General features: G+C 52.5%; 1 protein-coding gene across 1 annotated transcript in view; it reads right to left on the bottom strand.

Moving 5' to 3' along the window:
- The window catches only part of LOC101732252 (serine/threonine-protein kinase 17A), a 31,329-nt gene that overhangs the window by 5,761 nt on the left and 9,345 nt on the right, over positions 1–16,223 (bottom strand). Inside the window, exon 2 of the mRNA XM_004918717.4 lies at positions 3,650–3,862. Within this exon, the coding sequence (XP_004918774.1) occupies positions 3,650–3,862 (213 nt within the window). The remainder of the gene's footprint in view (positions 1–3,649; positions 3,863–16,223) is intronic.

Raw genomic sequence — 16,223 nt, 5'->3', positions numbered from 1 at the left:
AAACCAGGCATCTCAAGCCTCAAACAAAGGCCTCCCCCCCCCCAGGGTGGGTTATGGGTAACAAACACACGGCTGCTTCAGCCCCCACGTGCTCGGTTACTGGGGCAAAGTGCTTATGTGTAACCCAATACCCCCGGGGGTATATACATTATCACTGCTGCCATAAGGGGCCAATAATAATAATAATAATAATAATAATATGGTGCTAGTGCTCTGCAGGCAAATCTGCTGTTATTTTGGGACGTAATCTGAACCAAGTAGAAAAATATCATTTTTGTGCCATATCGGATTCCTGCAGTTCTACCCAGCGCTGACATAGCAACGTAAAGCCTAAGCCCCACTGACAGGGAGATGATTAAACACATACAATTTCCTGCTGCCGCTCCCATCTGCCGGCTGAATATCCGCTCCAAACCAAATCATAAATAACCAAAACCTCTTTTTAGCTAAATCTCCGCTTTGTGCCACTGAACCCGGGGCAGCTGAGCGCCAACGTGCCCACATTTTGCCCCAGGAATCCCACCAGGCCCAGCGCCAACGTGCCCACATTCTGCCCCAGGAATCCCACCAGGCATAGCGCCGACGTGCCCACATTCTGCCCCGGGAATCCCACCAGGCCCAGCGCCGACGTGCCCACATTCTGCCCCAGGAATCCCACCAGGCCCAGCGCCGACGTGCCCACATTCTGCCCCGGGAATCCCACCAGGCCCAGCGCCGACGTGCCCACATTCTGCCCCGGGAATCCCACCAGGCCCAGCGCCGACGTGCCCACATTCTGCCCCGGGAATCCCACCAGGCATAGCGCCGACGTGCCCACATTCTGCCCTGGGAATCCCACCAGGCCCAGCGCCGACGTGCCCACATTCTGCCCCGGGAATCCCACCAGGCCCAGCGCCGACGTGCCCACATTCTGCCCCAGGAATCCCACCAGGCATAGCGCCGACGTGCCCACATTCTGCCCCGGGAATCCCACCAGGCATAGCGCCGACGTGCCCACATTCTGCCCCGGGAATCCCACCAGGCATAGCGCCGACGTGCCCACATTCTGCCCCGGGAATCCCACCAGGCCCAGCGCCGACGTGCCCACATTCTGCCCCGGGAATCCCACCAGGCCCAGCGCCGACGTGCCCACATTCTGCCCCGGGAATCCCACCAGGCCCAGCGCCGACGTGCCCACATTCTGCCCCGGGTATCCCACCAGGCCTAGCGCCGACGTGCCCACATTCTGCCCCGGGAATCCCACCAGGCCTAGCGCCGACGTGCCCACATTCTGCCCCGGGAATCCCACCAGGCCTAGCGCCGACGTGCCCACATTCCGCCCCGGGAATCCCACCAGGCCTAGCGCCGACGTGCCCACATTCCGACCCGGGAATCCCACCAGGCCTAGTGCCGACGTGCCCACATTCTGCCCCAGGAATCCCACCAGGCCTAGCGCCGACGTGCCCACATTCTGCCCCAGGAATCCCACCAGGCCTAGCGCCGACGTGCCCACATTCTGCCCCAGGAATCCCACCAGGCCAGCGCCGACGTGCCCACATTCTGCCCCAGGAATCCCACCAGGCCCAGCGCCGACGTGCCCACATTCTGCCCCAGGAATCCCACCAGGCCCAGCGCCGACGTGCCCACATTCTGCCCCAGGAATCCCACCAGGCCCAGCGCCGACGTGCCCACATTCTGCCCCAGGAATCCCACCAGGCCTAGCGCCGACGTGCCCACATTCTGCCCCAGGAATCCCACCAGGCCAGCGCCGACGTGCCCACATTCTGCCCAGGAATCCCACCAGGCCCAGCGCCGACGTGCCCACATTCTGCCCCAGGAATCCCACCAGGCCCAGCGCCGACGTGCCCACATTCTGCCCCAGGAATCCCACCAGGCCTAGCGCCGACGTGCCCACATTCTGCCCCAGGAATCCCACCAGGCCCAGCGCCGACGTGCCCACATTCTGCCCCAGGAATCCCACCAGGCCCAGCGCCGACGTGCCCACATTCTGCCCCAGGAATCCCACCAGGCCCAGCGCTGATATAACTGCTTATAGACAGGTCTGCGAGACATCTGCTGATATAAACGCTTATAGACAGGTCTGCGAGACATCCGCTGTAGAGTTCTCAGATCCCCTTATAAGGTGAAGTGAGCGCAGCCAGAAGCCCCATTCCCCGGCAGGCAAGTGAGTTGGGCAGGATGTGGCTACCTGAGTGCCGCGGTGACAAACAGCCTCGTTCTGCTTCTCGGAAAGAGACATTTAAATCTAGTTCTGTGGTGACAATTTCCAGGCAAATTATTGTGAAAACTGCTCAACGGGAAGTGTCATTCTGCATCTATGTAAATCCACTGTGGGACACTGGGGGTAGAAAGGGGCCACCATAGAGAGCTGGGGTAGAAAGGGGCCACCATAGAGAGCTGGGGTATGTAGAAATGGGGCACCATAGAGAGCTGGGGTATGTAGAAATGGGGCACCATAGAGAGCTGGGGTATGTAGAAATGGGGCACCATAGAGAGCTGGGGTATGTAGAAATGGGGCACCATAGAGAGCTGGGGTATGTAGAAATGGGGCACCATAGAGAGCTGGGGTAGAAAGGGGCCACCATAGAGAGCTGGGGTAGAAAGGGGCCACCATAGAGAGCTGGGGTAGAAAGGGGCCACCATAGAGAGCTGGGGTATGTAGAAATGGGGCACCATAGAGAGCTGGGGTATGTAGAAATGGGGCACCATAGAGAGCTGGGGTATGTAGAAATGGGGCACCATAGAGAGCTGGGGTATGTAGAAATGGGGCACCATAGAGAGCTGGGGTAGAAAGGGGCCACCATAGAGAGCTGGGGTAGAAAGGGGCCACCATAGAGAGCTGGGGTATGTAGGAATGGGGCACCATAGAGAGCTGGGGTATGTAGAAATGGGGCACCATAGAGAGCTGGGGTAGAAAGGGGCCACCATAGAGAGCTGGGGTATGTAGAAATGGGGCACCATAGAGAGCTGGGGTATGTAGAAATGGGGCACCATAGAGAGCTGGGGTAAGTAGAAATGGGGCACCATAGAGAGCTGGGGTAAGTAGAAATGGGGCACCATAGAGAGCTGGGGTAGAAATGGGGCACCATAGAGAGCTGGGGTAGAAATGGGGCCATAGAGAGCTGGGGTAGAAATGGGCACCATAGAGAGCTGGGTAAATGGGCCAAGGGGGTATGTAGAAATGGGGCACCATAGAGAGCTGGGGTAAGTAGAAATGGGGCACCATAGAGAGCTGGGGTAGAAATGGGGCACCATAGAGAGCTGGGGTATGTAGAAATGGGGCACCATAGAGAGCTGGGGTATGTAGAAATCAAAATGGATGTCATTGCTTCAGCTTATAAACTCGAGGGCAAGGGTAAGGGCAATTAACAGTAACCCATGGCACAGCCTGTCACTGACTGCCTTTAATTACATATGAGGGTAAGTGCCAATGCACCATGTCCTTGTGCTGTTCCTATAGGTGCAACCACTACTATATACATAGGGGTTGGAGATGGCTGGCTGTAGGCCACCTCTGGTACTTACTTACTAGCAGCGAGGTAGCCCTGCAGACCACCTTGACCCCTTGTACCCGCTGTGCCCAGTACCTTGCACCACCCTCCCTACCTGCCATATTGCTTACACGCAGTTGCACACTGTAGGAACTTACTATTCCATGACCAGGACGATCTCGCTGTTGGTCTCATACACCTCGTGTAGATCCACCACATACGGGGAGAGCCGGGCCATTTCAAGGATGGCGATTTCGTTGATGATGTCGCTGCGACAATCTTCGCCTTTTCTGCGCTTTCTCAGGAACTTGGCGGCGTACTCCTTCCCGCTGGAAAGCTCCACGCACTTCCTGACCACCGCAAACTTCCCCCTGAGGAACAAAATGAGTTACTATTCGGCCTTAAAGGGGAACTCCACCCAAACATAACTTTTCAAAAAGAAAACATAATTCCAAGCAACTTTGCAATATACATCAATTCAACAATATGCAGCCTTTTCATGATGTTTAATGTAATAATCTGGTTTGGAACAGTTCCCTAAGCCCCTCCCCCTGTTCCCTAAGCCCCGCCCCCTGTTCCCCTGCTGATCTGGCTGACTACTTTGTGACTCAAATAAACTAATAGTAAATGTGTTTTAGTCCCTTCTCCCAATCCCACAATTCCCTGCTGCACACGTGATGTCAATAAGGAAAGGAACATCCCAGTGCAGTGCATTGTGGGTTATGTAGTTCCTGCATGCTGTCTGTAAGCTGTGGAGAAGTTGTTACAATGTGTAACATCAGTGTTTTAGTCCCTCCTCCCCTGCCAGGATTACAAATGATGCAGAAAGAGAAGAACAGTTTTGCAGCTGGATTTCAGCATATAAAAATGGTATTTATTCCTACTGTTTGAAGGAACAGATTACAGGGATAGGGGTATTAGGGGGTTCTGGGCTGGGTGGGGCTCTTTAACACATTTTGGTTCAGAAGCTGGAAAGGGTAAATTAAAAATCATCAGCCCAGTGGGCCACTGGCCAAAGGCCAGGCTTCTCTATGCGTCCCTGCGCCCCACAGCCCCCCCACATACACAGGACTCCGTCTCTGACACTTTCTCTTCCCATTTCCCAGCAGACCATTCGGTGCCAGAAATCTGCAACAGGAAACGCTGGCAGAAAGGTTCCAGTTCCCACAGAGCCATCGACTTCAATGCATTTTGCACATTTTTCAGCAGTTTTGGGAGTTTTTCAGAGAAGCAAAACAGGAGGGATTCTGCTGCACCTCAGTCCCCACTCCCCAGCCCCTCTACTACCTTAAATATAGCAGCGCAGGGGGCGGGGCCAAGGTGGTGCAACTTGGTCGGGTCAGGGGAGGAGGGACTGGTCGCATGGGGCCAGGGGGGGGCAGGGCCAAGAAGGTGCAACACGGTCAGGCCAGGGGAGGAGGGGCTGGTTGCATGGGGCCAGGGGAGGAGGGACTGGTCGCATGGGGCCAGGGGAGGAGGGACTGGTCGCATGGGGCCAGGGCCAAGACGGTGCAACACGGTCGGGCCAGGGGAGGAGGGACTGGACGCATGGGGCCAGGGCCAAGACGGTGCAACACGGTCGGGCCAGGGGAGGAGGGACTGGACGCATGGGGCCAGGGGAGGAGGGACTGGTCACATTGGGCCAGGGGAGGAGGGACTGGTCACATTGGGCCAGGGGAGGAGGGACTGGTCAATTGGGCCAGGGGAGGAGGGACTGGTCTCATTGGGCCAGGGGAGGAGGGACTGGTCTCATTGGGCCAGGGGAGGAGGGACTGGTCTCATTGGGCCAGGGGAGGAGGGACTGGTCACATTGGGCCAGGGGGGGCAGGGCCAAGGTGGTGCAAAACGGCCGGGCCAGGGGAAGAGGGACTGGTCGCATGGGGCCAGGGGGGGCAGGGCCAAGACGGTGCGACACGGTCGGGCCAGGGGAGGAGGGACTGGTCGCATGGGGCCAGGGGGGGCAGGGCCAAGACGGTGCGACACGGTTCAGGCCAGGGGAGGAGGGACTAGTCGCATTGGGCCAGGGGGGCAGGGCCAAGACGGTGCGACACGGTTCAGGCCAGGGGAGGAGGGACTGGTCACATTGGGCCAGGGGGGGCAGGGCCAAGACGGTGCAACACAGTTGGGCCAGGGGAGGAGGGACTGGTCGCATTGGGCCAGGGGGGGCAGGGCCAAGACGGTGCAACACAGTTGGGCCAGGGGAGGAGGGACTGGTCGCATTGGGCCAGGGGGGCAGGGCCAAGACGGTGCGACACGGTCGGGCCAGGAGAGGAGGGACTGGTCACATTGGGCCAGGGGGGCAGGGCCAAGACGGTGCAACACAGTTGGGCCAGGGGAGGAGGGACTGGTCACATTGGGCCAGGGGGGCAGGGCCAAGACGGTGCAACACAGTTGGGCCAGGGGAGGAGGGACTGGTCGCATGGGGCCAGGGGGGCAGGGCCAAGACGGTGCGACACGGTCGGGCCAGGGGAGGAGGGACTGGTCACATTGGGCCAGGGGGGCAGGGCCAAGACGGTGCGACACGGTCGGGCCAGGGGAGGAGGGACTGGTCACATTGGGCCAGGGGGGCAGGGCCAAGACGGTGCGACACGGTCGGGCCAGGGGAGGAGGGACTGGTCACATTGGGCCAGGGGGGCAGGGCCAAGACGGTGCGACACGGTCGGGCCAGGGGAGGAGGGACTGGTCACATCAGACCCTCTCAAAACATTTTCCTGCAGGGGGGCCCGGCGCGACCAAGTTACACCGCTGCAACTCTGAATATATTTTGTGTATGAAAAACAAAAGTATCTGCCCTGTAGGCCCTGAGGAAATCTTATTCACCATTATGGGTTATGCAGGGATCTCCTAGGCGCCCTGTGAGACAAGTACAAGCGAATACCTACACACGTCGGGATGATCTATTTAACACAAACAGCTCTCTCTCACACAGAGAAACGTTTGCTTTTAATATTGAGGATGGATCGATTCCAAGAAGCTTTTTTCCTTGGCGTTCGCCGTTTATTTTTCTATGGTTTTCCATTTATAAATCCTTCCTGTTCTGCTTTTTTTTTTCCAGCCTGAAACTAAGAATGCCATCTGGTTGTCGGGGGTCAGTGACCCCACAAATCAAACACAGCTTGCCCAGCTTCCCGTTCAAGTAAACAGGAATACCGCTGGGGGCGTGCAGTGGCGTTTTGATTTGTATGTTATGGAACGGCCAATTCTGAGCAACTTTTCAATTGGTCTTCATTATTTATTTCTTATAGTTTCTGAATTATTTGCCTTCTTCTTCTGACTCTTTGCAGCTTTCAAATGGGGGTCACTGACCCCGGCAGCCAAACCCTATTGCTCGGTGAGGCTCCAGTTTTATTGTTATTGTTACTTTTTATAACTTTTTCTATTCAGTCCTTCTCCTATTCATTTATCAGTCTGGTTGCTAAGGTAAATGGATCCTAGCAACCTAATAGGCTGCTGAAACGCCAAGCTGGAGAGCGGACAAACAAATCTGAAATAATTAAACCACAAATGTAGTTCTCAGTGGGTCTCCGTTGATAATCAACTTGGTATTTTTGGATTCTTGCCGCCCAGTATCTGCTCAGTAAAAGGTTTTTCAGTGTTATTTTCCCTTTCGAGAGCCTAGAAGGTTATTTGATAGTGAAGCAAGTAAGGTCACAAGATATTAGTGAATGCAGACTGTTTGCCCCTAATGCTCTAGATAACGACTGCCTGAAATGTGCCCTCTATGTATTTACCCAAGGGAAGACTTTGCCCCAAATGGACTAAAACAGATTAGATATAATCCCTTAATCATTTCTTATAGTTTCTCTTTGGCATCAAAGCTCTGATTATACAACAATGAAATCTTTTGACCCTAAATGGAGATCGAGTCATTAATGACGTTTTATAAAAATATTTACTTAGTGGTTGGACTGGGAATGTATAAAGTGACGTATGGGCAGCAAAGTCGGTACCAAAATGGCCATCAGATGAGCTGAACGAAAGATGGACATTCACGGTGAAATTTGCTCGTTTTTCCCCCAAACTTGGGTGGGTGATATGGTGCCAATGTGATAGTTTGGCCCTAGGGCCAATTGGAAACAAGGGGATAGGAAACGTCGGTGCGAGGACCACATAGATGCCCATACACCTTACAGTGTGGGTGATATCAGGGGAATTTAGGCTAATTTGATTGTTCAGGGCTGATATTGGTCGGGCAGGCCCGTTGGTAGTGCCCATACACGGGCCGATTAGCTGCCGAATCTGTCTAAGGGACCCATATCGGCAGCTAGAATCGGCCCATGTATGGGGACCTTAAGCCGACGTAGCTCCCGATCCAACGAAAAATCAAGCCTGTCTGATCGACATCTGGACAATTTTTGGCCAGATATTGGTCAGAGAGGGCCGATACACAGGCAGATAAGTTGCCAAGTTGGGACCCGAATTGGCCCCTGTATGGTCACCTTTAGTACAGGCAAAACAGGCAGCTGTCTAGGGTGCAACTTGGGCAAAGAAAATGACTACACTTGCCTCCACTGCCACTGAAACGGCGAGCAGGGGGTTCAAGGTAGTAAGTAGAAGAGACCATGGCGGTAAGCGCAGGGGTGGGATGGTAGGAATGGTACTTACCTTGGTGCCAGTAGCTCTAGGCCCTGCTCTGCCCCCAGGTAGTGGGCCAACCGGAACTGAGCCAAGTATAGGAACACCACAGGGGTATTTAAACCTGCCCAACATATATCTACCCAAACTGGCCGTGCTGTTTTGCAGCATTGACCTTGTGGGCAGGCTGAACTATCCTACTGCATTTATCTATGGTAATTGGTCACAATGTATCCGGAATCTGAACAGTCTCGTGTATCCTCAATCGAAATTTGATTTATGCCACTATGGACCTTTGTCGGGGGTATTCTGGAAACCCTAGGGAATCTGTAGATGGAGAAACCAGAGACTAAATCTGCTGGGCCTGCACTGGGGGCAATTCTTGCTAAGGCAGAAGTTCAACATATGTGTCCAAAACAGAGTGCCTTCCCCATAATACTGGGGGCAATCAGGTTTAAAAAAATAACCAAATGGCCCTGGCATTTCAAGTACACTGAGGCCCAAAAGCCTATGTCTATGGCACATTTGCCGGAACCCATAGATTGCCAGTCCGGCCTGGGTGCAATGGATAACTAAGAAATGTTTTTGCGGTGGGACCCAGTCCCTTCCGGTATAAACATTTAGTTATGGCCTATGGGAGCTTAGTATGGCCGTAATTGTAACCTGACCAAGCAAGTGCCGACTATTGTAGCCACCAAAATCGGGCAAATGAACAATATTTTGCCTTGCTGGTACAGTAGCCTTTGGTTAGGCAACTACTTCGGTAACAGCTGCTGTGCCACTAACCAACCAAATTAGGCGTTCTCTGTAGATTATGCTAAGGACAAAGGGATAAACAAGATGGAATATATAGTCTGGGGTATTGGAGCCGGTCTGTCTCGCTGGCTTAGTGTCCCCTTTGTTACGGTGCCATTACTGTATGAAAATCCTATCATTGGGAACATGGTTTCCCCGATGCCAGAGCAACCGATGAACAGAAATATCTGCGTAGCAGCTGTGTTGTGTGTCTGCGCTGCACTCTATAAAGCACGAACCTTCGCGGCGACAGGATATCCTGTTATAAATATAGTGTGCGAACGTTTTAACCTCATACTCACGCGAACTGCTTGTCTACAAGACTCTTAGTACAGGTACGGGACCTCTTATCCAGAATGCTTTGGATCTCCATACCTTAAGTCTACCTTCATTTAACCATGAAATAAACCCAATAGGGCTGTTCTGCCCCCAATAAGGGGTAATTATATCTTAGTTGGGATCAAGTACAGGTACTGTTTTATTATTACAGAGAAAAGGGAATCATTTAACCATGAAATAAACCCAATAGGACTGTTCTGCCCCAATAAGGGGTAATTATATCTTAGTTGGGATCAAGTACAGGTACTGTTTTATTTATTACAGAGAAAAGGGAATCATTTAACCATTAAATAAACCCAATAGGGCTGTTCTGCCCCCAATAAGGGGTAATTATATCTAGTTGGGATCAAGTACAGGTACTGTTTTATTATTACAGAGAAAAGGGAATCATTTAACCATTAAATAAACCCAATAGGGCTGTTCTGCCCCAATAAGGGGTAATTATATCTTAGTTGGGATCAAGTACAGGTACTGTTTTATTATTACAGAGAAAAGGGAATCATTAACCATGAAATAAACCCAATAGGGCTGTTCTGCCCCAATAAGGGGTAATTATATCTTAGTTGGGATCAAGTACAGGTACTGTTTTATTATTACAGAGAAAAGGGAATCATTTAAACCATGAAATAAACCCAATAGGGCTGTTCTGCCCCAATAAGGGGTAATTATATCTTAGTTGGGATCAAGTACAGGTACTGTTTTATTATTACAGAGAAAAGGGAATCATTTAACCATTAAATAAACCCAATAGGGCTGTTCTGCCCCAATAAGGGGTAATTATATCTTAGTTGGGATCAAGTACAGGTACTGTTTTATTATTACAGAGAAAAGGGAATCATTTAACCATTAAATAAACCCAATAGGGCTGTTCTGCCCCCAATAAGGGGTAATTATATCTTAGTTGGGATCAAGTACAGGTACTGTTTTATTATTACAGAGAAAAGGGAATCATTTAACCATTAAATAAACCCAATAGGGCTGTTCTGCCCCAATAAGGGGTAATTATATCTTAGTTGGGATCAAGTACAGGTACTGTTTTATTATTACAGAGAAAAGGGAATCATTTAACCATTAAATAAACCCAATAGGGCTGTTCTGCCCCCAATAAGGGGTAATTATATCTTAGTTGGGATCAAGTACAGGTACTGTTTTATTATTACAGAGAAAAGGGAATCATTTAACCATGAAATAAACCCAATAGGGCTGTTCTGCCCCCAATAAGGGGTAATTATATCTTAGTTGGGATCAGCTGATTATAATGAAGTCTACAGGAGATGGCCTTCCTGTAATTTAGAGCTTTCTGGTTAACGGGTTCCTGCATAAAAGATCCCATACCCGTACTAGGGTATATGTCATGGCTAATCAGCAATAAAGAACATTACAGGGTATCCAGCCTTTTTCTTTCCCTTTACAGTAGGATTACCTGCCCTCAGACGGACTCTCCCCCTGGCAGGGATAACTGGAAGCAGATTAAGTTGCAGACCCCCTAACTCTCAGCTGCGGGAAGTTCTCCAGGGCCTGATAAGTTCTGCGTTATTCAATTAAACGGGTCTGAAGTTTATGGGCCTTTTTAGAATTTTCCCGGTCAGGGCTGTTTGAGAGCAATCGGACACTTGTAATTTAGAGAACTGAACGACTGTAAAGGTGCAAAAGAATTTTGCTTTCCAGCTGGGTAAACATCTCGTAAACTGTAAAGAAGGCCTCACTGCCAGAACTGGGGAAAATGTGCAAATGTCTTCCTATTGGACTTCACTATATTATATATATATATATAACATACACACTGATACGCTATGGTCAGTTTTATCAGGTGCTAAGCAGCCTAAAGGTTTAGAATCTCTATAACAGTAATGATTTAGGCATTCAGGGTTAAGCAGAGGGGGGGTCACCATCTTGGATTCTGTGTGTCAGTGGCACTGCACATGCTCAGTGTGCTCCGAGCAGCTGATAAGAAGCTAAGCTTGGGGGTAATTGCAAATCAAGTAGAAAATGAGGTCTATCTGTCATAGAAGCAGCTGATTAATTAATTCTGACATAATTGTGTTATCAGAATTTCAGCTCTTGAAGCGGCTTTTAACCACCCCTGGGTTGCTGCTGCCCGGGTCAAGTTTCTCAACTCACCTTATGGCAGACCCATATGTATTGAAATATACGGATTCAAAAGATCAGTTTTAGAATTAAAATCAATATTTTCCCAATACCGCTGCCATGCAGTAAATCACACACAGGGTTACAAACAAACAAGCCGGGTCCCTCCCCACAGAGCCCAGTCCCAACAGGGGGGCCACGTCCTGATAAGGGAACCCTCTCCTCTCCTGTTTGATGTGCAGCTGCGCTCTATATACAAATGCCTGTATTCCATGATAAGGCAGATAATATCCTGGGTCAAGAAGGGTTTAGCCCTCATATCTTCCATCTCTTTCATCCCACTGCCCTGATAATGGCCGTTCTGTCACCACTTCACTGCCTTCTTTTATTTTGGTGGGTTTTTTTTTTTAAAATGGGCCTCAAAAAGAGGCAGAATCAGTAAAATACACACGGGTATATATTTTTAATACCAGGGGCATAACAATAGATGGAGCAGACCACGACGGTCAGACACATGGAGCGGATTTAGGCAATGAAATGCACGACTATGTACCCGTGTCTACTCCAGGGCCAACGCTACGGCTCCAGGCGCAGACACAGAAGGCTACAAATATGAACCCCTCGGCCTGGGTTTGGCTTCAGCCTGAGATACAAACAAAATACATTTGTGTTTGACATCCTAGTGGATAAACACAAACTCTATGTGGGGACCAGTAAATTCTAAATATGTTTAATACCCATGTTACAATTAGGCATGTCATATATATAACATCACTAAACACTATTTATAGGGATATGCAGTAAGATAGCCTTTTGCCTTAGGTACCATACATTTTGGGGCAGTACATTGAGGGCATTTTGACAATTTAGACAACAAGAAATCCTCTTATATCCTATATATAAGGCATTAAGGGTGAAGATACACAGAGCTACTAGTAGCAGCTACAGGAATAGACAATGCTGATCATTTACTGATAATTGTCTCTATGTGTTTAGCAGGGGCAACTCTCAGTATTGTCTATGGCAGGGGATTTTCTGGCATTTAGCAGCTGTGAAAAAGTAGCTGCTACTAAGTAGCTCCGTGTGTCTTCACTCTAAGGGCTCTGGCACACGGGGAGATTAGTCGCCCGCGACAAATCTCCCTGCTTCGCGGGCGAATAATCTCCCTGAGTTGCCATCAGTTGCCATTCCACCGGCGACAATGTAAGTCGCCGGTGGGATAGCACACGCGGCGGCGCGATTTCGGCAAATCACCGAAAATGCCTCGCGAGGCAACTTCGGCACACTGACATTCTGTGCATTAAGCTACCAAGAAATGCCCTACCCTTTAAGCAAAACAGGGATTGCTTCTCTGGCCAGTCCTACACCCACTCACCCCCGGTCTGGCCTGTCCTACACCCACTCACCCCCGGTCTGGCCTGTCCTACACTCACTCACCCCCGGTCTGGCCTGTCCTACACTCACTCACCCCCGGTCTGGCCTGTCCTACACTCACTCACCCCCGGTCTGTCCTGTCCTACACTCACTCACCCCCGGTCTGTCCTGTCCTACACTCACTCACCCCCGGTCTGGCCAGTCCTACACCCACTCACCCCCGGTCTGGCCTGTCCTACACTCACTCACCCCCGGTCTGGCCTGTCCTACACTCACTCACCCCCGGTCTGGCCAGTCCTACACCCACTCACCCCCGGTCTGGCCAGTCCTACACCCACTCACCCCCGGTCTGGCCTGTCCTACACTCACTCACCCCCGGTCTGGCCTGTCCTACACTCACTCACCCCCGGTCTGGCCAGTCCTACACTCACTCACCCCCGGTCTGGCCAGTCCTACACCCACTCACCCCCGGTCTGGCCTGTCCTACACTCACTCACCCCCGGTCTGGCCTGTCCTACACTCACTCACCCCGGTCTGGCCTGTCCTACACCCACTCACCCCCGGTCTGGCCTGTCCTACACCCACTCACCCCCGGTCTGGCCTGTCCTACACTCATCACCCCCGGTCTGGCCTGTCCTACACTCACTCACCCCCGGTCTGGCCTGTCCTACACTCACTCACCCCCGGTCTGGCCTGTCCTACACTCACTCACCCCGTCTGGCCCCACTCACCACCCCGGTCTGGCCAGTCCTACACTCACTCACCCCCGGTCTGGCCTGTCCTACACTCACTCACCCCCGGTCTGGCCAGTCCTACACTCACTCACCCCCGGTCTGGCCTGTCCTACACTCACTCACCCCCGGTCTGGCCAGTCCTACACTCACTCACCCCCGGTCTGGCCAGTCCTACACTCACTCACCCCCGGTCTGGCCAGTCCTACACTCACCCCCGGTCTGGCCAGTCCTACACTCACCCCCGGTCTGGCCTGTCCTACACTCACTCACCCCCGGTCTGGCCAGTCCTACACTCACTCACCCCCAGTCTGGCCTGTCCTACACTCACTCACCCCCAGTCTGGCCTGTCCTACACTCACTCACCCCCAGTCTGGCCAGTCCTACACTTATTTAATTCATTATGAATTATACTGCTTCAATATCTTGACACATCTTGACAATTTACCAGTGAAATAAGGCATAATTGCCACCTATCAGGCCACCACAAGATGCCATCTATCATTTTGTGAAGCTAGTGGTTCTTAGACTTTCTTCACCAAGGTATCTGAATACATAACTGTCCTGCTTTGCCTCCATTGAAAATATATCAAAACAATAACAATACAGCGTGTTGGCTCTATATAGGAGGTGTCAGCAGCTGCAGTTATGGGAGCAAGGAGCTTAGAAGACCTGTAAGAGTCCCAAATGGCTCCCCAACACTTTCACATCTGAGTGGGGATCACGAGTAAAAAGAGTTGGGGATCCCCAGTTTAGGGTGTATGGGAAGAGCCTCACACCTAGTAGGACGTACAGCAAACTCCGCATTTACACATTCAGATACATAGAGAACAGATGCTGCGTATCCCTTAGCTGGGTCTCCATAATGTTTAGAGGTCCCTCTGACACACAGAATCCCCACAGCAAATGAAAAGCTGCATTTCTTTACACACGATCCCCAGAGAAAACCGAAAAATGTTAAACATGGAAACTGAGCCCTGGGGCCAAGAGGTTCTGTAAGAAGAATTGTACTGGGGTAACATTCTACATTTCCCCGGGGGGCAGAAGGGCAGATGCATTAGTAAAACTAAACGTTAGAAGTATTATACGGCCTGCAAATGGGCCACCGACTGCCCCGGGGCTTTGTTATCCTTCTGTCTGTGCGAATCATACTCGGCGCATCGGATATAACTATAAACTATGGGCCAATGAGGAGTCAGTCGGAGTAATGTAACGGCCAGTCGGGAGTAGCAGGTATTGGCACAAGGGGGACTTTTTTCGGATCCGGCCGACTCCAAACTGAAACCGAATTTCTTAAGGATTCGGTTCAGCCAAATCCCAATCCTGCAGAAAAAGGCCGAATCCCAAACCGAATCCTGGATTTGGTGCATCCCTATTAGCATTGCCAGTTTGCTGGGCTGGGGGGCCTGGCATTGGCACAACTACAATTGGGCAGGAGGTGCACCCCAATGTGCCTCTCCATGGGGCATGATGGGAATACCATAGAATAGTCTTCTGCCCTCCCCTTTAAACAAAACAGGGATTGTTTGTCCATATATTGCAACATATTCCAGCTGGGCAACTACGTCACACTCACCCCCAGTCTGGCCTACACTCACTCACTCCCAGTCTGGCCTACACTCACTCGCCCCCGGTCTGGCCTACACTCACTCGCCCCCGGTCTGGCCTACACTCACTCGCCCCCGGTCTGGCCTACACTCACTCGCCCCCGGTCTGGCCTACACTCACTCGCCCCCGGTCTGGCCTACACTCACTCGCCCCCGGTCTGGCCTACACTCACTCGCCCCCGGTCTGGCCTACACTCACTCGCCCCCGGTCTGGCCAGTCCTACACTCACTCACCCCCAGTCTGGCCAGTCCTACACTCACTCACCCCCGGTCTGGCCAGTCCTACACTCACTCACCCCCGTCTGGCCTGTCCTACACTCACTCACCCCCAGTCTGGCCTGTCCTACACTCACTCACCCCCGGTCTGGCCAGTCCTACACTCACTCACCCCCGGTCTGGCCTGTCCTACACTCACTCACCCCCGGTCTGGCCTGTCCTACACTCACTCACCCCCGGTCTGGCCTGTCCTACACTCACTCACCCCCGGTCTGGCCTGTCCTACACTCACTCACCCCCGGTCTGGCCAGTCCTACACTCACTCACCCCCGGTCTGGCCAGTCCTACACTCACTCACCCCCAGTCTGGCCAGTCCTACACTCACTCACCCCCAGTCTGGCCAGTCCTACACTCACTCACCCCCAGTCTGGCCAGTCCTACACTCACTCACCCCCAGTCTGGCCAGTCCTACACTCACTCACCCCCAGTCTTTCCAGTCCTACACTCACTCACCCCAGTCTGGCCAGTCCTACACTCACTCACCCCCAGTCTGGCCAGTCCTACACTCACTCACCCCCAGTCTGGCCAGTCCTACACTCACTCACCCCCAGTCTGGCCAGTCCTACACTCACTCACCCCCAGTCTGGCCAGTCCTACACTCACTCACCCCCGGTCTGGCCAGTCCTACACTCACTCACCCCCGGTCTGGCCAGTCCTACACTCACTCACCCCCGGTCTGGCCTGTCCTACACTCACTCACCCCCGGTCTGGCCTGTCCTACACTCACTCACCCCCGGTCTGGCCTGTCCTACACTCACTCACCCCCGGTCTGGCCTGTCCTACACTCACTCACCCCCGGTCTGGCCTGTCCTACACTCACTCACCCCCGGTCTGGCCAGTCCTACACTCACTCACCCCCGGTCTGGCCTGTCCTACACTCACTCACCCCCGGTCTGGCCTGTCCTACACTCACTCACCCCCGGTCTGGCCTGTCCTACACTCACTCA

This window comes from Xenopus tropicalis, chromosome 10 (assembly GCF_000004195.4).
Source record: "Xenopus tropicalis strain Nigerian chromosome 10, UCB_Xtro_10.0, whole genome shotgun sequence".
Taxonomy (NCBI): Eukaryota; Metazoa; Chordata; class Amphibia; order Anura; family Pipidae; genus Xenopus; species Xenopus tropicalis.
The sequence above is the reverse complement of the archived record's forward strand: the minus strand, read 5'-3'. Positions and strand labels throughout refer to the sequence as shown.